Source organism: Zingiber officinale, unplaced genomic scaffold (genome assembly GCF_018446385.1).
Source record: "Zingiber officinale cultivar Zhangliang unplaced genomic scaffold, Zo_v1.1 ctg133, whole genome shotgun sequence".
Taxonomy (NCBI): Eukaryota; Viridiplantae; Streptophyta; class Magnoliopsida; order Zingiberales; family Zingiberaceae; genus Zingiber; species Zingiber officinale.
This window is the reverse complement of record NW_024589829.1, coordinates 222,761-248,760: the sequence shown is the minus strand read 5'-3', so window position 1 is coordinate 248,760 and position 26,000 is coordinate 222,761. Positions and strand designations below refer to the sequence as shown.

Genomic DNA, 26,000 nt, shown 5'->3' with positions numbered 1-26,000 from the left:
TTGAAAACCAAAAAAAAAAAAAAACTAACGTGGACTTTCAATAAAAAAACAAAGAATTTATTGTTGGTGCAATCTTATGTCAAGGTTGACCTGGTTGACTTGACTCGAGTTGACCTGACTCGAGTTGTATTTTGATGTTTGACGAGAATAGAAAAGTTCTATTCTGATGTTTGACGAAAATAGAAAAGTTGTATTCTGATGTTTGACATAATACAAACTTGGGAGATTGTGGGTGCAATCTTTGGTCAAGGTTGACCTGGTTGACCCGAGGTGAGTCGACCTGATTTGGAGAAAATCCTGGTGAGTGAAGCCAGGTGAAAATCCTAGTGAGTGAAGCTAGGTGAAAGTGAAAGTCCTGGTGAGTGAAGCCAGGCAGTTGGAGAAAGTCCTGGTGAGTGGAGCTAGGCAGTTTGGAAGTCCTGGTGAGTGAAGCCATGCAAGGGAAATCCAGATGGGTCAAGGTTGATCAGACATCTGGTGAAAAGTCCAAGCAGGGAGCTTGGCACGGGAAAAGTCCAAGTATGGAGACTTGGCACGGAGAAAACCAAGTTGGAGACTTGGCACGAAAAGTCGGTAGCTCGGGAGCTCGGGAGCTCGGTAGCTCGGTAGCTCGGGAGCTCGGTAGCTCGGCGGCTCGGTGGCTCGGTAGCTCGTTCTCCGGACGAAGTCGGAGAGAGCTCGGTAGCTCGGTAGCTCGGTAGCTCGGTAGCTCGGCGGCTCGGTGGCTCGGTAGCTCGTTCTCCGGACGAAGTCGGAGAGAGTTTGGTAGCTCGGTAGCTCGGTAGCTCGGTAGCTCGTTCTCAGGACCAGGTAGGACTTAGGGCTGGGAGCTCTAAACCTGGATCAGTCTGGAGACCGATCAGGAGAAAATGCCGCAGAAGAAAAAGGGTGGTGTCTGATCGGTCCAAGGATCTGTGATCGGTCTGCTGACCGATCCACAGTTAAGATCATTGTGCATGCGCTTTCTCTGACATTTTCTGATTCGCACTTCTTTTTGTCCATGTCTGTTTAACCTTCTGCTGTGAGTCTTTTGGAGATACAGGTTGTAGGTACCATACCAGTGCTTAGTTTCAAATTAAGCCTCATCAAAGGAATGAGACAAAGGATCTTTCCACTGCTTTCTCTGCGTCAAATACATTTGAAGCAGCAACGGCTACAGGTTGCGATTGGCTGTGTTTCTGGCAGTGATCAGGCGGCGATTGGCTTAACTCCTGGTGATTGGTTCGAGCTCAGAGGCACCAGTGAAGACCGTGGTTCTATTGGTGTGAGCTCAGAGAATCAGAAGAGGAAGAGAAGCGATTGGCGACGCCGTAGCTTGCAGCAGGGATTCGGTGCAGGATGGCAGCGATCCGGTGCAGGCTGATCGAATGCAGAGACATAAGAAGCAGTGTATGCTGGAAAGAAGAAAAAGACGAGAAGCAAGTAAAAAGCTGTGTGTTTTGGTTGAGAACTTGCTGTGTTCTTGGACTCTGTCTTCATCATCTTCGTGGCTATGAGCTTACTTCGATTTTCTTTGAGCCACTGTGATCTGTAAGTCTTGTGTGCTTCATTTTAAATCTGTTCAAGACTTTGTGGAGAGGTTTCTCCACCGAGAAGGAGAGCTTCATTAGCCGGAGTCATCCGGGGTGTGATCTACCGAAGATCAAGGGCTCGTCCACCTTACGGACATGCCGAGGAGTAGGGGCAAGTTATCCCCGAACCTCGTATATCTGTGTGTTAGTGTGCTTGTTTTCTTCTTGTTTTAGTTTCCTAATTCCGCTGTGTTAACAAGTTTCTTTGTAGAAATTTATGTTTAAGTTTTTAAGAGGCTATTCACCCCCCCCCTCTAGCCATCTAAGATCCTAACATTTATAAGCTACAAAAAAATCATAAATTTCCAAAATAAACTCTCATATTTATTTGGGGAAAAATATATTTTCAAATTATAGATAAAAACAGAATTTAAATTAATATTAACATTCACATGTTAGAATAAAAAATGATATCCTTGATGTTTCGTTAAATTAGAAAAAAAATTCTAATTATAATGTTAACTTTACATATAATCCTCATATTCAAAAAATTTTGTTTCCACTGCATGCAAAGTATTATTTGTTTCAACTCCCTAATGCAAATATTGTAACTAAACTGGCCCTCAGATTTTTTATGTACAAAAAATCTAAAATTAAATAAAAAAAGTCCAAAAATGAGTATAATTCTTAAGTCAACACTTTATATTAAAATCGAGTATATTTTCTATCAAAATTGTTTCTCTTATTTTTTAGGTATAAAAAGTCTAAAAATAAGTATAATTCATGTTAAATTCAACACTTTATACTAGAATCCAGCACTCTATACTAAGATCAAGTATATTTTCTATCGGAATTAATCTTCATATTTTTTTGTACAAATAGTCTAAAAATGAGTATAATTCCTATTAAATTCAGCACATTAAACTAAAATCGAGTATATTTTGAGGTGAAAAAAGAATTATACTTAATTTGATAGAAAATATACTAGATTCTAATTTAATATACTGAATTTAAGAGGATTTATACTGATTTTTAGACTTTTTGTACCTAAAAATATCATGAGTAATTAGGTAAATATATTTAACTGGAGAGTGAAAATAAAAATTTTCATAGATGAAACTGCATGCAAAAATTTATTTGTCAATAGATACTGCATACCCTTGATGTTTTTCACTGTATCAACATTTTTAAGTGCTACAAGATCGTCTACGACCACAAGGCGAACCCTCAGTGGTGCAATCCCGGCGTCCTGTTACCGTGACGGCCATCAACTTCTGCCAGCGCAACTACGATGGCAGAATCAATTAAATTAATCTCCATGGTTTCCTGATTCTGAATTGTGATCGAAGCAGAGTACCCTGCAACAAATACGTAGGCGTCAGGTTCACCATCAATGGGCTGGCTGGACTACTTCGAGCTGGTGTTGGTCAGCCACGTCGCCGGCGCCGGGTCGCTCCAGTCCATGGCCCTTAAGGGGTTCAAAATCGGGTGGCTGCAGATGTTCGGGAACCAGGGCGCCAACTGGCAGTCGAACGGCCAGTCTCTGTCCATCAAGGTCACCGTCACCGACGACCAAACTCTGGTCTTCGCCGACCTCGTGCCGACCGTTCGTTCAGGCCTACTCCAGCCACTTGCAGTTCACTCGAAGCCCCCAGCCATGCTGCCTACTTTGCCAGAGTTGTTCGTCATCATCGAACCGCGTTTCGACTTAGAGCTGTAATTTTTTAAGGATTAAGAATTTAATATTCAAGAATATTTGTTTAGAAAAAAAAACAAACAAAAAACAAAAAAATGTGATTTATTGTTATTATTTTTCATTGTCAGAATTCATAATCTTTGTTGAACTCCGATCTCTCCATCCGTAGCCTGATCAAAGGCTACCCTATTCTAGATAGATTACGTACAAAACCAAGCCAAACATGAACCAAGATTCACGCATCTCTGCTTGCTCGATTCAGCTATTTAATTATGATACACAATGAATAGCAGACAGGGAATCCCATTCGATTAGATTTGCATCCCAAAAGCAAAGTTATGCTGCCCAATCATTAGTGTCTGTTTGCTGATGAGCATTGATCTCCCTCTGGATCTACAGGTAGCATCTCTGTAGCCTTAGCAAATAAAGCTGCAGGTCTGATGCCACCATCAATTAATTACAAGCACAGTACTCGACGACACAAATAATCTAAGCTCACGTCTTCCTTGCCATCTCTGTGTTCTCCTTGATCATTGCGTAGCTTTCGCTGTGCCATTAAGTACTAACAGGCCTCCTTCGGCCGACCTTTCTCTGTTAAGCTCGTACTCAATTTAGCCAGTAAAGGAAGCAGCACAGCCTAAGAAGCAGCTTTATATAGTGGATTAAAGCCATGCCTCTTTTTGCTGCTCCGCTCAGGTAAGTTTACTAATGTCTTTGGTCCATAAGCATAGAGCTGCTTATATTTATACAGTCTGGTAGTGTGCATTGGATGAAAGGGTATGGAGATGAAGTCAAGGAAGAAGAAGAAGAAGAAGAAGCCTTCACGTTGCATGGAGCTTATCTGCAATGTGGCAATCAAGGAAGAAAAGAAATAGGGTCGGTAGTGTTAGTGTTACTCAAGGCCAGTCAATGGGCTCCCTTCCTATATTCCAAAGTGTTTTTTTCTTTATCTTTCTTTCAGTTTGATCTCTGTTAAAGCTTGAAGGTGAACTGTGATGCTTGTTGATCTCTTTAATGGTGAATTAGCTAGCATTATGTAGTCTTAAATCTACTTTACGGTAGAATGTATCTTTGGGAGGTGTGATGTTTGTTGGTTAACATAAAGATGTATGTTCTTAAGTTTGTGCTAAACTTAAGGTTTCAATGGTTTAAAACAATAACTTATCATTATTATTAATATTATTTTGATGAAAGAATATCTAAATAAGATATCTTACATTTGTAATAATCCACATTAATTAGCTTTTTGAAAAATACTAAATACACTTTCTACTAATATCCTGTTTTGTAGGAAGTTGCATCCGCATATAAATTTTGTTGGTCCACGTGTTGGAAGCAGCGATCGTCAACATTCCTTCTTTCTCTCTTCCCCTCAACTGTCTCCCTTCATTTTGGAACACACACCATTCCCTTTCCTCTCTCTCTCTCTTCTCACCATCTTCTTCTTCCCTTTGTAGTGTCTTCTTCACCACCAATGGATCCATGGGCGGAACTCCGAAAAATCTTAGAACACCCATTGCCGGAAAAGTCCATCTTTATGCGATCTCTTTCGTGGAAGGAACTCCGACTCCCCGATTCCATCAATTCCTTCGACGTCTTTGGCGCCGGAATCCACTTCAAGGAACCAAAACCATTGCCGCCGCCCAAAGATCCTTTCTCAGACTCCAATACTGCAATCGAATCAGACAACGAAGCAATCAAGGCCAAAGACTCTCCGAGGAACTCTTCAGAGCCGCTTCGCGACCCGGAAGAACGCGACCCCGAATGCTCATCCGACGCTGAGTACGAGGCCAAAAGATCAAGAAGTGAGGAGGATGAGGAAATGGGGGGGAGGTTGTTACTGAGGAGCCGGTCGGACACCGGGCTCATAGGCCCGGATCGATTCCCCCCGCCGTTGTCGACCATCGGGAGAGGGGTGAAGCCGTGGGTGTGCCTCAAGTCGTTCAAGAAAGATGGGAGATTCGTCCTCAAAAAGATCAGAGTCCCTACGCAGCAGTGCCTTCAAGCCACTAGGGAAAATGGCAGGCTCATGCTGCACTTGGCGCAGGAAGAAGACGATGCCAAGACCGAATGGAAAGACCGAAATGTAGAGCGACAACCAGAGAAAGAAGAGAGAGCAGAATAACTATATTATTATATAGGGATCAGTAGATTTCTGATGGAAGGTTTAATAATACGTGTTCTCTCTGTAATTTTGTTTTTTTTCTTGGGTTGGTTCTTGATGCAGGTCAACGCTTTTAGATAGGTTCGACATTAATTGTAGTAATACTTTGAATATTATAAATTTTGTTCGCGATGTTTCTGAATCTTATGCCTTGTGATCGACTTTGACCAAATCTTTAATTTCTTGTGGATCACACCTTGATTGATTTGGAACGGTTCGACTACACCTTGTGATCTCAACAACCTTATCATTGACTTCGGCTTACTATAAATCAATGGGGGCAAGAGATGGCTTCTCTGTTCTCAATCCATGGCTAGTTCTCTTCTAGCCCCCGCCATCCTCTTCTTCTTGTCTCTCTCTGCTGAAATCTGCGTCCGAGCTACAGAGTACACCGTCGGCGACGGCGACGGGTGGGACACCGGAACCAACTACCTCCGCTGGTCGCAGAACCACAACTTCACTGTCGGCGATGTTTTAGGTACCGGCACCGTGCGATCGGCATCTCGATCTACATATATAGATTTATATATTCTTTTTGCGGTCTTATAATTAATCGTTACCGTTGTTTCAGTATTTAATTATGTGCGGGTGCTGCACAACGTGTATCAGGTGACAGAGGAGACTTACAGATCGTGTAACTGGAGCTCCGGTGTGATTAAGATGTACGACAGCGGCAGCGACCAGGTGACCCTGGCGGAGGCGACGAGTTTCTGGTTCATATGCGCCGTGGAGGGCCACTGCCAGGGAGGCATGCGGATGGGCGTCAAAGTGGCGGCTTCCGGTGGAGGCGCTGCTGCTCCGGCTCCGGAGGGGCGGAGCAATGACGCCGGCGACGCCGTAGGGCGGGTGGTGGTGCGGTGGTGGTGGGTGGTTTGTTGGTCGGTATTGTTGATGGTGTGGGGCCTACGGGCTACGTAAGGATGGGCTGGGTCTTCGACGACTGTTAGTGGTCTGGCCCACTTGGTCGATGTCGTTTTTAAATTTTAATTTGATTGGGAATGTTAATTCATTTTATTTTCGTCAATTATTGCCATCGCCCCCACTGATTGGCTCCGGTGGTAACTGCTCTAATAAATTTTAGATTAATTTCCAAAGATCGTTTAGGATGAACATTATCCCTGTCAGTGCAATTAAGAACTGATGTCGAGTTTATGTTGTCGATTAGGAAGAATGAAAAAAATTAATTCTCAATGACTAATTAATCGATTGGAGCTTTCTGATATGGATTGACTTTCTGCATATTCCTTAACTTCAAAGGCACGTCTTCATTGTGGTGGGCCTAGAAATTGAGAAAAAATATGGAAAAAAAAAATCGAAAGTAGTAAACAGAAAGTAATTGTGATACCCATGGCTGAGCTCGATGGCGAAGGATTGTTAAGAAAGACAAGATTGGTTGTAAAATCACAGAGGACAAGAAAATTACTTGTTTTTTTTTAAATTTTAGGAAGAACATCTTTCAAGTAAAGATTGTGCCTCCCTCGAAGTAAACACAGCATGTCACAGGTTGTTACAATATCAATAAGAGGGAACATAGCATAGATTAAGGTAAACAATCTAGTTCTCAATACATTCAAGTGATTGATAGCATATTCTATAAACTCAGCGCCATGTTTCTGCAACCAAACTACATTCAAACGACAATTCCCTAATCGTAAGTATATGCGACTGTTGTACCATGTTGCAGATCATCCACAAGCCAGCTGATGATTTGAAAACACCTTTTAGATAATGTTCATATAACATCATTCCGGAATCCTTGAACTTGAAAGTGTTAAACTAGACGTTACCTTTTGTGCACTTGAGTTGACTCTTACAATATAGAACAATTTTTATGTTGCTTCTTCTTCTTCTTCTTTTGCTTGGGTGGTTGAAGAACAATCTTGATAGCCGCATCGAAGACTGCCTTGACGTTCTATGTCACAGTTTTTTTTTTTCAGGGCAGTAAATAATCAAAAAACAAATGAGAATGCAGTTAATTCATGGAATGGGACAACTGAGGAGGAGAATATGTTACTTGCTGAGTCTTTGAACTGCATTCCAAGTAAGCGGCCGCGGCTATTTGCTTCTGCAGTTCCTCGCCCTAGAACATTATCAGATTTGCCCCAAGTATTCTAAGCGACTCCACGGGTTGCATAGAGAAAAGATACAGTTTTTGATGAAGGAATTTAATCGAATTACCTGAGCACTACTTATAGGAACAGCTCCTGGGTGATCAATGAAAAATTGTTTATCATCCCGAAGATCTGCCAACAAATCGATTGCAATGTCAGATTGGAAAAGATACAAGATGACAGAATTTGGAGTCCAACAGCCAGAATAATCTTTTTTGTAAGCAGAAAATCAGCCAGTATCATACACATCAAATAATAGGTTTTGAGCAACAGAAACTGAAAAACAATGAAATGCTCACCAGTTGATGCATTTTAGATTTGTATTTCCAACTTAGAGAGATTACAAAGATAACTAGGTTGATAGTAGATGTTTTTGCTCTATAGCAAGCTCTTTTGGTTCGTCAATCTGGACCTAAAGATGCAAGTTTAATCCCCCAAACCCCATATAATAGTTCTAAATCTGTCTCCTATTTTTGCTGATCTTTTCCAATTACTAGTAGCTTTATGTCATTGATAATCACCTGGACCTCCTTCCCAAGCTTAAGATAGACCTTTTTCAAGAACCGTAGGTACTTACTGAAATCAATATATTTCATAAAATGCACTGCCATCCCAGTGTGTAAATGGTGGATCAGAAAGTTCAACCCTCAAGTGATTTTGTTAACATTCTTTGGTAGCTAGCTACAAAACCTTTGGCATTCTCATCCATCATGGAACCTCTTCTATTTCGCTCAGATGGAAAACATGACATAAAAGATACCTCGACGACCTTAGAACGTAGTGTAATAGAATACCATAGTGATTCCATGTGAAAAGAACCAACTATGTGAACCCAAAATGGTGGGTCAAACTCCCTGCTAAAAGGACAAACAGCTGTGTAATGTGGTTCCAGAATAGAAAAGAGTAATTGTGCCAAGAATTACTTCACTAACATGTGTTTCTAGCTTTAAATTAAAGCAAAAACTAAGTCAACTAAAGTCTCAGTCAATATTAGCCAACTTGACTTCCAAACGCAATAGTTTGTTCTGGTAGATGTGTAATTATCTAAACAATTATGCACTGACAAAAAAGGAAGACAACGACCATCAAAAATTTCCTCGGCTAATATCAATTGCCTGCCACCTATAGAGAACCTTTAATGCAAAAGATTATAATGCATCCTAGTGAATTTACCGTTACAGGAATCCAATTTCTCATACTAAATCTTTTATCAATACCCAAAGGGAGTAGGAGGCTTACAAGCAACAAGTCAAATAATATGATAAATATGATGACAATACCAGAATAAATATACACAAGATACATACCCTTACCAATGAATGTACCGCAAAAGATTATATTCTAAGTACTGGAGTATCACAGTAAATCAACATTACCCAGCTTTGTTCCAACAAGAATTATCGGCACACCAGGTGCATAGTGCCTCAGCTCAGGTATCCACTGGAAATGATAACCAGTACAAAACATCAGTAAATCATTAAGACTTACGCCTTTGGCGAAAACTTTAAATGCCTTAATAAAGTAGTAGCAAAGGCAAACAGCGCAACACCTTCTTTGCAACATTTTCATAGCTGGCTTTGCTAATGAGAGAGAAGGCAAGCAAGAAAACATCAGCACCACGATAGCTCAAAGGTCTCAATCGATTGTAATCCTCTTGGCCTGTTCAAATGACGAAGATATTATTCAAGGCTTAAAGAAAACAGGTGTAAATAAGAAAAGGAAGATAATAAGCAGGAAGAAAAGAAGGTGATTTATATTACCTGCAGTATCCCACAGACCTAAGTTAACCGTGCTACCATCCACCACGACATTGGCACTGAAATTGTCAAAAACTGTAGGAACATAATCCTGTCCAGAAGAGAGAAAGTAGAAACATAAATGTCTGTAAAATGAAGCTTAAATACCCTTTCCCAACATTTTTCATCTATGAAATTGTAAATATCAGTAGCAACCATTTTGTGACAATATAGCTATTTTTCTCACTTAAAAAGATTGAATTTATGTTCTGAAGTAACCTAAAATAAGAGCTGGATAGAATGCTTGGTTGAACAACTAAATGAGTCACATTTTCAATATTTGTCCACCACAATATAGAAAACAAAATAAGTAATCAAACACAAAATACCACAATGATTTGCATGCGATGGAGGACTATTCCTACAATTCAGCAAAGTAAAAAATAAAATAAAATTCTGCAAGTTTTTTAACCAATCAACGAACATTTCTGGCATCTCCAGATCCTTGAATTGATTATTATTTTTCAAAGTGACCAGTAAAAAGGAAAATCACAGGAATCATGGATCGAGAATTGACTGTTCCCTTTTCCAAAATAATTGACATAGAAACAATAAATCCAAAAACTGTCTCAGCACAAGAACCGTCTAATACTGATAAGAACAAGATTACCATTTTCTAGTATATTTTTTTCTAGAGTAACAGCGTCAACATCTTTACGTTACTTACAGTTGGGAAAGTGTTGCTGGTGTAGGAGATAAGCATGCAGGTCTTGCCCACGGCGCCGTCTCCCACAGTGACGCACTTAATAAACCTCGAAGCACTCATCTCCTTCACCGATCTCCTCCTCTACCCTCCAATGGCACTAAAATTCACCAGAAACACAAAGAAAAGTCAAAAGAAAAAAAAAACTCCTCCCTTCGATCGCTCTCCTCCTATCTTCCACCTCCGGCTGCTTCTCCAAGTTCACATCGCGCAGCCAAAGCGAAGTCCACCTCCATTGACGACAACAAGCACGCAGATCAGAAAGGAGCAACAACCCTAATCCCACACAGATCTGCCAAGAAGCTCTCGTTTTTCCCTTTGTCTAGTTACCGGAGTTGGCGAGGAGAGAGGGAAAAGGAGCGCTTTTGGGTTTGGGGAAGTTAGAGAGAGGGAGGGAGTATGGCCGGGAAACGGTGCGGCGGAAGCGGTGGGTGAAAACGCCACCGCACCAGCTAATATGCCCAATCACTTTGCTTCCCTTCCATTTTTAAATTCCCGTCCCTAAAACGCCATATTTTTTGATTTGGCCCTTATATTTTATTGGGATGATATTTCATAATATAAAAAAAAAACTCCATAAAATGTCTATTTTATTATTTCCTTGAGCAAAATACCTATTTTATCCTTTCAAACTATTACTTAAACCGCTCACAATTTGTTAATGGATAAATAAGCATTTTAAAAATAAAATAAAAATTGTTAATGGAATATTGAAGAGGTAACATATGCACTGATTTTAGATGATAAATTGGCGTATTGGTTGAAGGTGTTAACTCTGTGCCTAATTTAGACATTTCAGCTCACGAGCCGTACGAAAATCTATATCATTCAACCGATTAAAGTAAGCCATAAAAAAACACTAAATTAAATGAGGTCACGTGGAGTTGTAACCTAACTCACTTGTAAGTCGTGACCACATTGATGAGCATGCATGTGTAAGGACAAGACAATAAACCTAAACGATATTGTAGTAGTTATTTGAGTTGGAAGATTAGGTAAGTTTCAGTAGACTATATAGCAATGCTATGAATATTGTATTGGACCGGCCAATGCAATCAATATAGTCCAATTAATATAAAATTTTAAAAAAATAGTGTATATTGACTATCATAATTTTTTAATTTATCTTATATTTTAACTATGAGTATTGTTGTTCATATTCGCGGTGCAATGTCATATTTTGAGGGTTGATCTCTAGTTTTTTTCCCCTCCTAACATAGGTCAGGTTCTTATCTTTATAAGGAATTAATTAAAAAGATGTTTGGAGGATAATTATAATATTATTTCAGTAACTTTATGAGCTTTAGCTAAGAATTAGTTCAACCTCCTTATTGTATATATTATCAAGAACCCTACCCGCCTGCAGTATTACTTTTGCTCCAATATTATCAAGAACCCATGGACTTTTTATATTTTTATGAACGTAATTGTAAGTAATTTTGATCATTAGAAAAAAGATCTAATGATGATACAAAATCAATTATAACAAAAAACTCATTTCAATTCAAGAAAAAAAAAGAAAGAAAGACCCATCTCTCTTTGTAACTATGAGAATAAAAAAAGTGCAATTGGTAATAACCGACCCTAGCAGGAAGTTCCACTGGCTTGCACGACAAACTTAATTATAGGGAACAAATGAAGTTTAGATAAATTCACATACAAATTGAAAGCTTCAAATTCGATAACAAATCACGAGAACATACAAATTTAGGAATCTTTAGATGGGGCCTTCTTTGCAGCCTCAGCTGCAGCTTTCTCTGCCTCTATCTCAGCAACAATAGCATCTATCTCAGATTCTTCAAGTTGACGAAGACCCTGTTCTTTGGTCATCACTGCAATTTCTATGTTCTTTCCTCCGCTCTCCACCACCTAAATAGCAAAATCATCATCATCATCAAAGTTTGAATGAGAGTCCATGCTTTCTTTTTGTATTGGAGGGTGTCTCATGGTAAGAAATCTGGTAACTTTCAATAGGCAAAATATTTGTTTTCTTTGCATTCATCATAGATGACAACTGCACAGCTTTCATGCCCTAAGTAACTACCGAAGTTGTGTCGGTTTCACACAAGCTACACATTTTCTAGATCAAATTCCAACTTACCACCCGAGTACAATATGACCCAGGCATGTTCAATCCCCTATAGTACTGCAGGCTCCCTTCATCCAAGGGCAGCTCTACAAGGGACCTTCATGGTGGCTCTGTTCAGGTCTAAAAACGATGTTATTGTAGCACTTGGAAGTTCCATAGGTAGAACAAATAGGAGTTAATAATGTTTGGTTAAAGTTATATATAGTTAAAATGTTTTATTCTAGTTCCAGCAATTATCTAATTATATATAACTTCTACTTTTAGTTATTTTTCTTACAGTCAAATGTCATCTCAAAATGGCAAAAAGACAATAATAAATTATTAGATAATAGTAAATAAGTTGAAAGTGATCAATTTTGAAGGACCTTGTTTGTAAGGTTTAGAAATTAAAACAGGTTATTATTGTTAGTGATGGTCATTATGTTACTATACTATAGGAGATAAACACACTATTGAGAATTGAGATAATATATACATGATTTAAATAAAGTATGTGCAATCACAATTGTGAACCTTTGCATTTATATTTTTTTAACAATGCACAATTATTCAGATAAAAAGGCGTCCTCTCTACTTGATTATGGCTATAATTCTCCAATTATAGCTCTTGATGATGTTCTAAATGTTGATATTCACGCTCAATATGATCAGGATATTACTAAGAAATATAGGAATTATACATGGTAAATATCATTTGTCCTCCAACACAATAGTGGTTCATACTATTCAAAATCTACCTAATAAAATGAAGGCTAAACTTCTACAGATAGAGAGATATATGACTAACAAAAGCACAAATCAATAAAATGACACACATTATCATCCAATAGTGGTTTTAGCTATATTGAACAATTGATGTATCATGTTGTCTTCATAAATATACAATAACAAGTTGTGCTTTATTTGGGGTTAAGCACATGGATCTCATCTTTCCATTCCATTGAACTCAATGCCTCTATATGAAATAATATCTAAATATTTTAAATCAATTTTAATTAACTTAAATAGAATATTTGTCTTTGTCTACTCCATCCAACCTTCCTAGGAACATGTCAACACGTCTCTCTATAAAACCTAATAGTTATCTTTATACATTTGTATTATTTGAAACTACTTTCTGTTGGTGATAAAACTAATTGCTTGAGTATATTAATACTTTGTGTTATTTTTCCAATAACTCTGTACATCTATCTTACCTTCTCATCTGTGATACTCTGAAATTTCTCAATGTCTTGTATTTGTATTGTCCAAAACTTTGACCAACAAAATATGATTGCTTGTACTATAGTCTTAAACTTTCTTTTATAGTCTGAGAACAAGAAGATTACATACAATTTCAGAAGCTTCTTTTCTTTCAATCATTAAAGAGATTTTATCTTTTGATGGCCTGATTTTTATTAACGGATCCAACATGATATTTAACACTGTTCAACAATAAGTTTATATCCATCCGTCTTAAGAATTGTAGTTTCTCTTCCTATCTTTGAAATTACATTTCATGCATTCAACTTTAGTTCTACTTTATATTAAAATCTTAAGTTTCTAAACATCAACTTAAACTTCATTTTTTTTTCTATTTACACTCTCATCAGTTATCAATTGCCTCCACAAGAAAACATGTTGCAGTTATAATAAAACTTGAAAGATGCCATGCTTCAGTGTCAGTCACCTTTTATTTATTATTTATTTTATCTCACTTGATCCGGTAGTAAGAGCGGCCCCCCCCCCTCTTGCAATGTCAACGCCAAGTGGAAGTCACCGGAGTAGCCGCCCATCCGGGAGGAGTGTAATCCGACCGGACGGACGACCATAGACGGCCGGTCCGACCGGATTGCCGGCCGGCCGATGGAATCGAATACCCGGATGGGTCCGGCCGGCTCGCACTTATGGTTGGAAGGCACCCTGTCAAATCGGGGTTCCGACGCTCAGTTAAAAAGGTCATGGACCGAGCTGACCTTCTGACCAACCACAGTCATAAAGCACCCCTGTTTATTAGTCTCCACAAAGCACAAGTAAACCACTGCGGATGTCCGGTCGGATGTTGAGGGAGATGTCCGCTCGGACGACAAGTTTGGAGCAAGGGAAAAGACCCGAGGATTTCTTCTCTGACAATCGGTAGGTTTCACGTGTGTGCCATGCTCCAAATCTTGTGACAGGGGATTCTGCTGTCCCATCGAGGGCATGCTTTGACTATAGCGATATGGGTCAGGTAAGCTTTCTGACAGCCGCATACCTAGGAAATGACAGAGGACACGTATGCACCTAGGTACGCGTGCCCAAACCCTTCACCAGCTCTATATAAAGAACCTCAAGTTTCGCCGGAGGGTACGTATTCTGAGACTTTGGAAGCCACTTTGTTCATCATAGCTTACCTGACTTGAGCGTCGGAGGGTCGCCGCCGGGAACCCCTTCCCGGCTCGACTTCTGTGCAGGTTAGCCGGAGCATCGCGCCACCAGGGGGGGATCTACATCAGCGAGCCGAAGAGCGCCACGTGCCCAGCGTCTGTTGACTTCTGGTTCGGACAGGATCAATTTGGCGCCGTCTGTGGGAACGCTCCTGCATTTGAACAAGAACAATGGACGAGGCTGGACGACAACACACGGTGGCGCTTTCGACGGAAGAACTCGAAGCTCTGGTCGAGATAAGGGCCGCCAAACTTGTAGAACAAAAACAGAAAGCAGCGGCCGAACGACCGGAGCAACAAGCAACATCTGCGTCGGGTGGCCGAGCGGAAGCACCTCCAGCCACCGTCGCATTCCACCGGGCCTTATTTCGCACTCCTGAAGCCGCACCAGCTCGAAGAGGTAGAGGCTCTTCTTCAGACGAAATGCCCAGGCGGGATGACAGAAAAGGAAAAGCTCCCCGGACGGACTCATCTCCCGAGCGGATCAATCGCCAATTCTCGGAGGCTATTCTGCGAGACCCTCTACCCAAGCACTACGTGCCTCCGACGATCGGCGAGTACAACGGAACAACGGACCCGGATGATCATCTGGGTAAGTTCGATAACACAGCTACGCTCCATCAGTATACAGATGGAGTAAAGTGCCGCGTCTTCCTTACAACTCTCTCGGGATCGGCTAAACGGTGGTTTCGGAGGTTGCCGGACGGATCCATCACTAGCTTCAAGGACTTCCGAACGGCCTTCCTCCACCATTTCGCTAGCAGTCGGCGTTATCATAAGACAAGTGTCAGCTTGTTTGCCATCAAGCAAGAGTCGAGAGAATCGCTTCGAGCCTACATCCAGCGATTCAACCAAGTGGCGATGGATATCCCAACGGCCACATCGGAGACAATGATGAATGCCTTCACGCAGGGCCTTGTGGATGGGGACTTCTTCCGGTCGCTCATCCGAAAGCCGCCCCGAGATTATGATCATATGCTACATCGGGCCAACGAATACATAAACGTGGAAGAAGCACAAGCTGCCCGGAAAAAGGAAACTCCTATCGAGCGGGCACCTATTCATGCCGAGCGGAAACAGCACGCCGCTCAGCAGCCACCTAGAGGACCGAGAGCCGAAGCAATCCGATCCCCCCACGCCAGGACGCACGTACAAGAAGTGGCTGCCGCTCGGCCCAAGCCAAAGAAGAGGTGGACCCCTATGTTCTGCTCCTTCCACCAGACGGATACGCACAACACGAGGGATTGTCGAAGTCTTCCCTTCGTGGCTAATCCCGTTCCCAGGAAAGCCGAACGACGGTCTCCTCCCATCGACAGGAGACAAAGGACCCATGAAGCCGACCGGGCCCGCACCGAAAGGCGACATCAACAGACACCCGATCGGCACAGATCTCCGAGACAGGAGAATCGCCGGGCGTCCAGAGAACGGTCACGACCGTCCACTCGGGAAGAGGAAAACAGGAGCAATACTTCCCCGGGCGAGATCAACGTTATTGCTGGCGGGCCGACCGGGAGACTCAACCGAGCCGAAGGCGGGCGTTCGACACCGCAGATCCACGCATCAGTAGCCAAGAGCGGGCAAGTGGACCGGAAATCACTGGTCCGGAGATTTAGAAGGAGTAGAAGTGCCCCGCTGCTCATTAAAGCGGTAATAGCAAATTATACTATTCACCGCATATTTGTTGACACAGGGAGCTCAGTCAACATCATATTCAAGAAGGCGTTCGATCAGCTGCAAATTGATCAAGCCGAGCTGCTTCCCATGACGACCCCGCTCTACGGGTTTACGGGCAACGAAGTTCAGCCAGTCGGACAAATTCGGCTGGCTACTTCATTGGGAGAAGAGCCGCTCAGGAGGACCAGGGCAATAAACTTCGTGGTGGTAGACTCTCCTTCGTCCTACAACGTCATTTTGGGACGACCGGCGCTCGGCGAATTCCGAGCGGTTGTCTCAACCTTCCACCAGAAGATAAAGTTCCCCGTGGAGGACAAAGTAGGAGAAGTACGTGGAGATCAGCTAGCAGCTCGGCGGTGCTATATAGAGATGGTCCGAGCAGAAGCTTGTTCCGCTCGGAAGGCGCCCCGAATCGAGGTACACGCCATAACCGAGAAACCTCCTGCTTTAATTTATGATGAAAAGGAGGAGGTTCAGATCCATCCGACCCGATCGGAGGCCACGACTTTTATCGCTTCTGATCTGGAGGAGGAGCAGAAGGAGGAGCTGATCCAATGCCTCCAACGAAATCATGATGTTTTCGTCTGGTCGACACATGAGTTGCCCGGAATTTCGCCGAGCCTAGCGCAGCATGAGTTGCATGTCCGACCGGACGCTCGGCCAGTAAAGCAGAGAAAAAGGGATTTCAGTGCCGAGCAGAATGCCATCATCCGGGCGGAAGTAGAAAAACTTCTGGAGGCCGGCCACATACGCGAAGTGCAGTTCCCGAGCTGGCTGGCTAACGTAGTATTAGTCTCCAAGCCGGGCGGCAAGTGGAGAGTTTGCATCGATTTTCGGGACTTAAACAAAGCATGCCGCTCGGCCGGAGGTGAATGGGTCGAGCCAATCGCTCGAGGAACAAAGGCCCCGCGCCGTTCGGCCGGAGGTAAAAGGGTCGAACCAAGCGCGCGAGTATCGAAGGCCCCGTACCGTCTGGACGGAGGGAAATTATCCGAGCCAAAGTGCTCGACGAAGCAGAGCCTGAACCGTTCGGCTAAGCGTACGTTCTCCAAGTCGGGTGAAAGGTGCGCTAAATATAAATTTATATACTTTTTGGTCGCCTATGTACTTGCGATGCAGGAAGTTGAAAGATGAAAGCACATTGAGTATTCTCTGCTGAAAGGAAAGCCAAGGTCGCTCGACCTGGTAAGGAGTTAGCCTTAAAGGCCGTCTAGCCCAGACGTTAAACCGTAGAGCCGCGCCGTCCGGCTATAAATATCCGCGCCGACGAGCTCCGTCGTTAAAGATCGAGAGACGAGCCGGCGTCTATAAATAATCCGAGCGGACGAATCGACGAGCTCCGTCGTTAAAGATCGAGAGCCGCGCAGTCCGGCTATAAATATCCGCGCCGACGAGCTCCGTCGTTAAAGATCGAGAGACGAGCCGGCGTCTATAAATAATCCGAGCGGACGAATCGACGAGCTCCGTCGTTAAAGATCGAGAGCCGCGCCGTCCGGCTATAAATATCCGCGCCGACGAGCTCCGTCGTTAAAGATCGAGAGCCGCGCAAATAATCCGAGCGGATCGACGAGCTCCGTCGTTAAAGATCGAGAGCCGCGCCGTCCGGCTATAAATATCCGCGCCGTCGAGCTCCGACGTTAAATATCGAGAGACGAGCCGGCGTCTATAAATACTCCGAGCGGACAAATCGACGAGCTCCGTCGTTAAAGATCGAGAGACGAGCCGGCGTCTATAAATACTCCGAGCGGACAAATCGACGAGCTCCGTCGTTAAAGATCGAGAGCCGCCGTTATAAACATCCGTGCCGACGAGCCGTTAAAGATCGAGAGACGAGCCGACGCCTATAATTCGAGCGGACGAATCGACGAGCTCCGTCGTTAAGATCGAGAGCCGCCGTCCGGCTATAAATATCCGCGCCGACGAGCTCGTTAAAGATCGAGACGAGCCGGCGTCTAAATAATCCGAGCGGACGAATCGACGAGCTCCGTCGTTAAAGATCGAGTCGCGATCCCCGCTATAAATATCCGCACCGACGAGCTCGCGTTAAAGATCGAGAGACGAGCCGCCGTCAATAATCCGGGCGGACGAATCGACGAGCTCCGTCGTTAAAGATCGAGACGAGCTGGCGTCTATAAATAATCCGAGCGGACGAATCGACGAGCTCCGTCGTTAAAGATCGAGAGACGAGCCGGCGTCTATAAATAATCCGAGCGGACGAATCGACGAGCTCCGTCGTTAAAGATCGAGAGCCGCGCCGTCCGGCTATAAACATCCGTGCCGACGAGCTCCGTTGTTAAAGATCGAGAGACGAGCCGGCGTCTATAAATAATCCGAGCGGACGAATCGACGAGCTCCGTCGTTAAAGATCGAGAGACGAGCCGGCGTCTATAAATAATCCGAGCGGACGAACCGACGAGCTCCGTCGTTAAAGATCGAGAGCCGCGCCGTCCGGCTATAAATATCCATGCCGTCGAGCTCCGACGTTAAATATCGAGAGACCGACGCTAAGTTCCGCTCAGACTCGAGGTATATAGGTTCTGATCGGCTTATAACAAGCGATTCTTACTAGCAACACAGAATGATATGCGGCCGAATGGAAGGGCTGGGGAAAACACTTGCAAGAATGCACCTCGAATGCCAAAGGTGTGATAGCAGACGAGCGGAGAGTATTAGCATGGAGGAGCCGTTCGGCTAGACTCACAGTCCAGTCAGTCGGACTATTCGCCTCCTTCGACTAGACTTGAAGGGGAGGCAAGTGATCCGGTAGTAAGAGCGGGCCCCCCCTCTTGCAATGTCAACGCCAAGTGGAAGTCACCGGAGTAGCCGCCCATCCGGGAGGAGTGTAATCCGACCGGACGGACGACCATAGACGGCCGGTCCGACCGGATTGCCGGCCGGCCGATGGAATCGAATACCCGGATGGGTCCGGCCGGCTCGCACTTATGGTTGGAAGGCACCCTGTCAAATCGGGGTTCCGACGCTCAGTTAAAAAGGTCATAGACCGAGCTGACCTTTTGACCGACCACCCTGTTTATTAGTCTCCACAAAGAACAAGTAAACCACTGCGGATGTCCGGTCGGATGTTGAGGGAGATGTCCGCTCGGACGACAAGTTTGGAGCAAGGGAAAAGACCCGAGGATTTCTTCTCTGACAATCGGTAGGTTTCACGTGTGTGCCATGCTCCAAATCTTGTGACAGGGGATTCTGCTGTCCCATCGAGGGCATGCTTTGACTATAGCGATATGGGTCAGGTAAGCTTTCTGACAGCCGCATACCTAGGAAAGGACGGGTAAGCTTTCTGACAGCCGCATACCTAGGAAAGGACAGAGGACACGTATGCACCTAGGTACGCGTGCCCAAACCCTTCACCAGCTCTATATAAAGAACCTCAAGTTTCGCCGGGGGGTACGTATTCTGAGACTTTGGAAGCCACTTTGTTCATCATAGCTTACCTGACTTGAGCGTCGGAGGGTCGCCGCCGGGAACCCCTTCCCGGCTCGACTTCTGTGCAGGTTAGCCGGAGCATCGCGCCACCAGGGGGGGATCTACATCAGCGAGCCGAAGAGCGCCACGTGCCCAGCGTCTGTTGACTTCTGGTTCGGACAGGATCATCACTGATTATTGACTTCAATTATAGATGTTAATTGTATCTCCCATATCACGAATTTCCTACAGTACGACAATGTTAATGGCAACAGCATCTTCATAAACTTATTATGATTATATACGTTCAAAATGTCTCAAATCACACCTCCATATTTTAGCATCTCAATATGAAAAGATAAATTCTAAACATACAAACAAGTCGTTGATTTGGAAAATTCATCGCAGAAGGCATATGACAAAGAAGCTAGGATAGACTCGCTCTTACAATAAGCATGTTCATCTATTACGAAGAGCCCTAAAGTATATCTCATATTCTCATTATCTCCCACGTTCTCACTTGACTATCTAATCCAAAACATAATCTGTAGCAACTAGAGCCGCAATGTGTTTTATTGGCTTGCAACTTTAACAAACAAAAGTTGAAAGTAACAGTTGACGCAATTAACCAACTGCAGAATGAATGTGAGCAATGGTAAGATCAGAGAATTCTCAAAGAGTTGCACTATTACTTAGAGACAATTAGACATAAAACATTCGTTAATCAGTAAAAAACTTTACCAATAGTAAACCCATGACAATATCATAACCATGAAGAGAAAGTGAGTAACAAACTTACTTCAAGTAGTGCCCTAATAGCCAGTTTCACGGTTTCCTGCCCGGAGGTCTCCTTATAGTTCTTTTCCAGGAACTCCCGCATTGAATTCGAGTTCCTTCCGGTAGCATTTGCTTTCCAGGCCGAGAAAGTTCCGGACGGGTCAGTCTGGTATAGCGCAGGCGCGCCAGAGTAAGGGTCAAAGCCAATGATGAGCGCCGAGAGCCCAAAGGGTCGTACACCGCCACTCTGGGTGTACTTCTGCTGCAGACCGGCGATGTAGCGAGTGATATACTCGACCGTGACAGGATCCTCCACGGTGAGGCGGTGGCTCTGGCACTCGATCCGCGCCCGGTTGATGAGCACACGAGCGTCCGCCTTGAGCCCCGCGCATGCCAGCGCTATGTGAGTGTCCAAGCTCACGATCTTACGCACCGATCTGGGAAGCGGGCAGGGAGAAAATGGACCGTAAGAACCCCTAACATGAGTAGGCAGAAACCGGACGCGAAAACCGGAGAAGGGTAGGCAATTACCGGGAGTCTTGGAGCTTCGGGGTGGATTTCTTCTCCACACCGAGGACGATAACGTCGGTGCCACGGACGCCGACGGCGGCGTTACCCTTGCGGACTGCTTCTAGGGCGTACTCGACCTGGAAGAGATGGCCATCGGGGGAGAATACAGTGATGGCGCGGTCGTAGCGAGCCATGACATACGATCGGGTCTCGTTGCTCTGCTGCTGTTGTTATTGAAGAGGGTTTACTTGGAGAAGAAGGTGAGTTATGTGGGCCGGGCCTGCACTCTCCTTCCAATTGGGCCATTTTAGCGCCCCAAAGATTGCTCAACGGCCATTTTACTCAAAAGCGCCTTATAAAACTATTATTTACAAAAACACTGTAAATATGCATTCATTTTTGTTTATTTTTTATTAATTACCGTAAACTAATTTAGAAATAAACTAAATAAATTTTCCATTTCCAAGCTCCCTCCGTGGCGCGAGCGATCCCAACACACCCGCGCGTGGATCCCTCCAATCCCCTCGCTGCGCTCGTTTTCCGGCCGCTGTCACGAGGCGTATCGGGCGTCACCGCGTGAGGCTGCTTCTACGGCGACGTCGATTCCACGCCGATTTAGGCAGGCCGGAGTACGGCGCGCGAGGACCAGAATGGGCGAGGCAAGTTGAAATCGGATTTCTGGGAGCAAACTTTGCTTGCCAGGATTCGGTTTCGGTTGTTCTTCGATGGGTCGTTGGCTCGGACGGCCATTGTGATTGTTTCCGATAATTCTCGTCGACGACGAGTTCCGGCAGGAAAGATGGATTTGGAGGATATTAGCGTGGAGCTGGCTCAAATTGAGGGCAACCTCAACGATAACTTTCGCGCATTATCGTAAGGAAGATTTAGCTTCTTTTATTGTACTGTTGCCATTCTATTTGATGAAAGAAATGAAGTTTGCATCTCTAATTATTTATTTTGGAGCGAAAATCTCTGTTAGGCCGTGCATATATTGGTCTCTCCTGATGCACATCGTTGGTCTTGAATTACTACACATCCTAAGACTTCCATAACGAATGTCTGATCCTCCTCTCTTTTTCATGAATTATATCATGTTTTGTAACATTATATTGAATATGTTGAATAGGTTTGATAAAAGAAGTTATTTTGAACTGCTCCATATCCTTAATTATAGTTTTGAGAAACAATGTGAGATCTTTTATATTAAATAAATATAAAAAAGGGAGGTTGAGGAATATAATGATTGAACTTTTGATGAAGAGAATGAGAAGAATTTGCCCTTCTGAATAGGGGAAGCTTAATATCATGTCTAATTAACTCTCACTGAATTTCAAACAGAAATGGATTTCAGAAGCTGCAAAAGATCAAAGAACCAAGCAGACAGAGCAGGCAGTTAGAAGAACTGAGTGACAAGATGAGGGAATGCAAGAGGTAAATCTATGAAAAGCTTCATTTTTTGTTAGGGTTCTGATGATTTTATTTGCACTCTTTCTTCATCTTTTGTTTCATTTATCAGCATCTCTTTTTGAAGTTTTATTATAAATCATCATCTTTGTGACTGACTGGGCATGGAAGACATTATTATGATATGTTAGAACAAGCTTCTCTACCCTTGTAGACTGAGCAATCTTCGGCTAGGAACCTTTTCATATTTTTAAGTTCAATTTGGATATTATCTGCGACAGTTGCCAATTGTTTGGTTTTCACAGACAATATATAAATAAACTAAGAATTTTTCTGAAAATGTGTAGCTGGATTATCAGGCAATGACTTCTATTTTTACATTATATTTTCTAATAATTATACTTAATTCTGACTGGAACTTCTCATCTTGGCATCTTAGGCTCATCAAAGAGTTTGAAAGAGTCATGAAGGAAGAGGATAGTAGAAATCCACCTGATACGAAAAAGGCGTTGAATGAAAGAAAGCAAGCAATGGTGTCCTTTTGCTAACTGAAGTTCTCAATTTGGCCATTTCATTGTTTACTGCTTGACAACTTAGTAGTGGATATCTTATCTCTCTCTCTCTTTACAGATCAAAGAACTAAACTCATATGTTGCTATGAAGAAGCAGTGAGTTTTCTATCCTTTTTGTTTTAAAATAATAATAATAATAATAATTTTCTCCTCTGATGCTGTATATTTCCTGTTTTTTATTAAACTTATTGAAGCTTGATATCTCTTTCCAAAAAAAAAAAAAATCATCCTCTTGTCATGAAGAAATAATTAGGAAGCACATTTGGATAAATTACTTTCTTCAAAATTTGTGAATTGTTAGACATTTTTATTGCTCTCTCTCTCAATTCTTATGTATATTTCAAAGTGAATATAGGCATATAGTTACTTTGAGAGGAATTGATCAAGCTTCGTGTGAAATATATTCCATCATGGGAATGTTTTCAATTTCTTCTCCCGACCATGACCTCTTGTTGTTTGTCTTGTTTTCCCTTCTATGCATGAAAAATTCCCTCCATTTGTGCAGCATTCTTTTAAATTCATTGTTAATATATTTTCAGGCATGCGAGTGAAAATAAACGAGTTGATCCTTTCAGTGGTAGTGAAGATGTATATTCTGAAGAAAATGTTCTATTGGCATCATGTATGTTTTCTTTAGTTGATGCCATTGCCTACATCTTTTCAGTTGAATTTATGATCTTAAGCAACAATTTGTCTGTTGCTGGTGCACAAAGGTGATTATTATCTAGCATTATTAGTGAGCAATCATCAATTTTGTAAGCATTTCTTGATTTGATTCACACTGGCATTTCTAAACCATAATAGTTCATAAATAAATATTAACGCAATTTCATTCAATCTTGTTTGGTTTTATGGGCAATTTCATTTATTCTTGATAAAAAAACGTCAATGTCACCAAACATGGAGTATTTAGTTTGGTTTCCATTTCTACTACCTACAGCGTTCTAATAGAATTTTCCTAGTTTATCCTTTCCCTGATTTTTCTTGTGAACTATCCTATTTCTTATTTTTTGTCTCCCATATTAAGTAGAAGCATTTCAATCTGAACCAACTAAGATCCCATTTAAACTTTACACTTCAGTGTTTATCTATGCCACAAAAATGGACTTAAACTAGAAAAACGGAATGGTAACACTTTTTTGTTATCAAGCTTCAATGATCATTGAACTAATAACTGTGCCTAAACAACTAGACCCTTTGACAAAGTTTGCATAAAAACTATTTTAGTTATTCACAGGGGCTTCCTTGAAAGATTACACGTTTAATAATGGTTTTTCAGTTTCCCTGAATTTTAAAATTTAATTTTTCTGAGGTCTCATTATAGAGAACATAAAAAGGCCCCAAAAGATTTATTCTCCTATTCATTGCTTTTCAGCTATGACCAATGAGCAGTTGATGGATACTGGATACCGTATGATGGATGAAACAGATGAAGCAATTGAGCGATCAAAGCAGGTTGAGAATTCCTCTGCTGACTTGCACATATTGTTCAAATGGCTGTTATAATTGGCTATTCTTTTTCTTCCTTGAAAGTTCCAACTTTGTTCTCTCATTTACTACTACTTGTTATAGCTATATTTGTTTAATCCAATACTTACTCTACCCTGTTTGGAAATTGTTTGGACTTGCAATTTCTTATTATAGACTTTGTTAGTGTATATCTCATCGAGGAATCTAAAAAAAGCCTTGTCTGGCATAGGAACTCAAGTTATTGTCTTGCTATTGGTAGCTTGATTTACCAATTTCAACTGTTAACAAACTTTCAACGTTAAGAATACAAATTTCATCATTCTGACAGTGATTTTCGCAAACTGCTTCTGGTTGTGAAACTTCTGAAATAAATGAACTTTGGTTATAGGTTGTTCAAGAAACCATTAATGTTGGAGCAGAAACAACAGCTGCTCTCAAGGCACAGGTATGCCATTCTCAAGGTCAGAATTTCCATTTCCAGAGTACCATTTAGAACAGATTAGCTGTTCTTCTTCAATTCGTTCCTAGTGATTTGATATTTCCCAAACATGCCAGACTGAGCAAATGAGTAGGATTGTGAACGAACTGGATTCAATTCATTTCTCAATCAAGAAAGCATCCAAACTCGCAAAGGAATTAGGCAGACAGGTTATTTCTCTGCCACTCATCAGTTATCACTATGGTTCTCCCATTGTCCAATCTTTAGCCCTTTAATTTTGTGTTTAACCATTTCCAACCCAACAACTTTCAGATTGCAACTGACAAATGCATAATGGCAATGCTTTTCCTAATAACAATGGGGGTTATAGCTATCATAATCGTCAAGGTGTGTTATTTATTTGCCTATCTATATAGTTACATTTTTTATTCAAATGTGAGACACCCAATTTAATAGAGTTTTGAGTTAATGAGTTTATAAGCGAATTTTACTGTTAATTCGGAGTGAAACATTTTGAGTCAGCCTCACAATGAGTAACTCTCATCTAAGCGAATGGTGACATTGAGGAGGAGCCTTAAGCTGGAAGAAGAGATTGTGACATCTCAATTTACTTTCGCATATTGGGTTGTGAAGTAACAAGGAAGAATTATAAGCTTAGATGAGAATCATACTCTCCATATGATCTTAACATTTTATATTAATGATTAGATTTGAGAAAATGATAAAGCAATTCTTTTGTCTAAGCAGATTGTGATAAAATATCTATAATTTCATCACTGTTTGACCATTGGATTTCTAAAGCATGTCATCTTTCTAGATTGTGCAACCAGATAACAAAGACATACAGGACATTCCTGGACTTCCTCCTCCGGCAAGTCGGAAGCTTCTGTGAAATCTGTGTCAATTGAAGGTTTAATTCTTTGTCTCAAACCTCAAAACTTTTTTTTTCTTCCCAAAATGCACTTATCGTAGAAGTATAAAACTAAGTCCTGTCTCTGATTGTTTATACTTGTGTTAAGAATGTATTTTAAGTGAAAATGGGACAATATAATAAATTGAATGAATGTATATATATATACATATATATTTTGTTGTATTTAAATTGTATGATGCGCGGCTTACCCATATTATTTAGTCTAATTATTGTTTTAGAGAAAAATTATTTCGTATTGATTTTTTTTTTCTTATTGGGATCATAACCAAATTAAAACCTTTTGAATTATCAGAATTGACAGTAAAATCTTTAATTAATCAAC

At 42.0% G+C, this 26,000-nt stretch overlaps 5 protein-coding genes across 7 annotated transcripts; 3 read left to right on the top strand and 2 right to left on the bottom strand.

Moving 5' to 3' along the window:
- Positions 1 to 3,668: 3,668 nt before the first annotated feature.
- On the top strand, positions 3,669 to 5,367 carry LOC122036138. Of its 2 annotated transcripts, XM_042595354.1 has the most exons (3): positions 3,669 to 3,903; positions 3,967 to 4,083; positions 4,499 to 5,367. In XM_042595354.1, the coding sequence occupies exons 2-3, from the start codon at positions 4,054 to 4,056 to the stop codon at positions 5,330 to 5,332; spliced, it is 864 nt and encodes a 287-aa protein (XP_042451288.1). In that variant the 5' UTR covers positions 3,669 to 3,903; positions 3,967 to 4,053; the 3' UTR covers positions 5,333 to 5,367. The 2 variants fall into 2 exon arrangements, with proteins under 2 accessions (XP_042451288.1, XP_042451289.1); XM_042595355.1 differs by lacking the exon at positions 3,669 to 3,903 and having other exon boundaries at positions 3,914 to 4,083.
- Positions 5,368 to 5,632: 265 nt separating this feature from the next.
- Positions 5,633 to 6,475, top strand: LOC122036128 (mavicyanin-like). Its single transcript, XM_042595342.1, has 2 exons — positions 5,633 to 5,849; positions 5,943 to 6,475. Exons 1-2 carry the CDS (start codon positions 5,681 to 5,683, stop codon positions 6,287 to 6,289), a joined length of 516 nt encoding a protein of 171 aa, XP_042451276.1. The 5' UTR covers positions 5,633 to 5,680; the 3' UTR covers positions 6,290 to 6,475.
- A 415-nt stretch (positions 6,476 to 6,890) lies between these two features.
- LOC122036109 (rac-like GTP-binding protein 5) lies at positions 6,891 to 10,488 on the bottom strand. Its single transcript, XM_042595320.1, has 8 exons — positions 9,946 to 10,488; positions 9,243 to 9,330; positions 9,032 to 9,141; positions 8,859 to 8,922; positions 7,550 to 7,614; positions 7,386 to 7,451; positions 7,159 to 7,283; positions 6,891 to 7,071 (listed from the first exon to the last, which is right to left on the bottom strand). The coding sequence occupies exons 1-7, from the start codon at positions 10,042 to 10,044 to the stop codon at positions 7,182 to 7,184; spliced, it is 594 nt and encodes a 197-aa protein (XP_042451254.1). The 5' UTR covers positions 10,045 to 10,488; the 3' UTR covers positions 6,891 to 7,071; positions 7,159 to 7,181.
- A 1,098-nt stretch (positions 10,489 to 11,586) lies between these two features.
- On the bottom strand, positions 11,587 to 21,100 carry LOC122036121 (proteasome subunit alpha type-7-like). Its single transcript, XM_042595335.1, has 3 exons — positions 20,881 to 21,100; positions 20,372 to 20,786; positions 11,587 to 11,850 (listed from the first exon to the last, which is right to left on the bottom strand). The coding sequence occupies exons 1-3, from the start codon at positions 21,051 to 21,053 to the stop codon at positions 11,689 to 11,691; spliced, it is 750 nt and encodes a 249-aa protein (XP_042451269.1). The 5' UTR covers positions 21,054 to 21,100; the 3' UTR covers positions 11,587 to 11,688.
- LOC122036120 (novel plant SNARE 11-like) lies at positions 11,806 to 25,783 on the top strand. Of its 2 annotated transcripts, none has more exons than XM_042595334.1 (10): positions 11,806 to 11,929; positions 22,198 to 22,290; positions 22,703 to 22,796; positions 22,894 to 22,931; positions 23,375 to 23,457; positions 24,211 to 24,290; positions 24,694 to 24,750; positions 24,861 to 24,953; positions 25,057 to 25,131; positions 25,562 to 25,783. In XM_042595334.1, exons 2-10 carry the CDS (start codon positions 22,274 to 22,276, stop codon positions 25,634 to 25,636), a joined length of 612 nt encoding a protein of 203 aa, XP_042451268.1. In that variant the 5' UTR covers positions 11,806 to 11,929; positions 22,198 to 22,273; the 3' UTR covers positions 25,637 to 25,783. The 2 variants fall into 2 exon arrangements, with proteins under 2 accessions (XP_042451268.1, XP_042451267.1); XM_042595333.1 differs by lacking the exon at positions 11,806 to 11,929 and adding an exon at positions 21,319 to 21,732.
- The last annotated feature ends 217 nt before the right edge of the window (positions 25,784 to 26,000 follow it).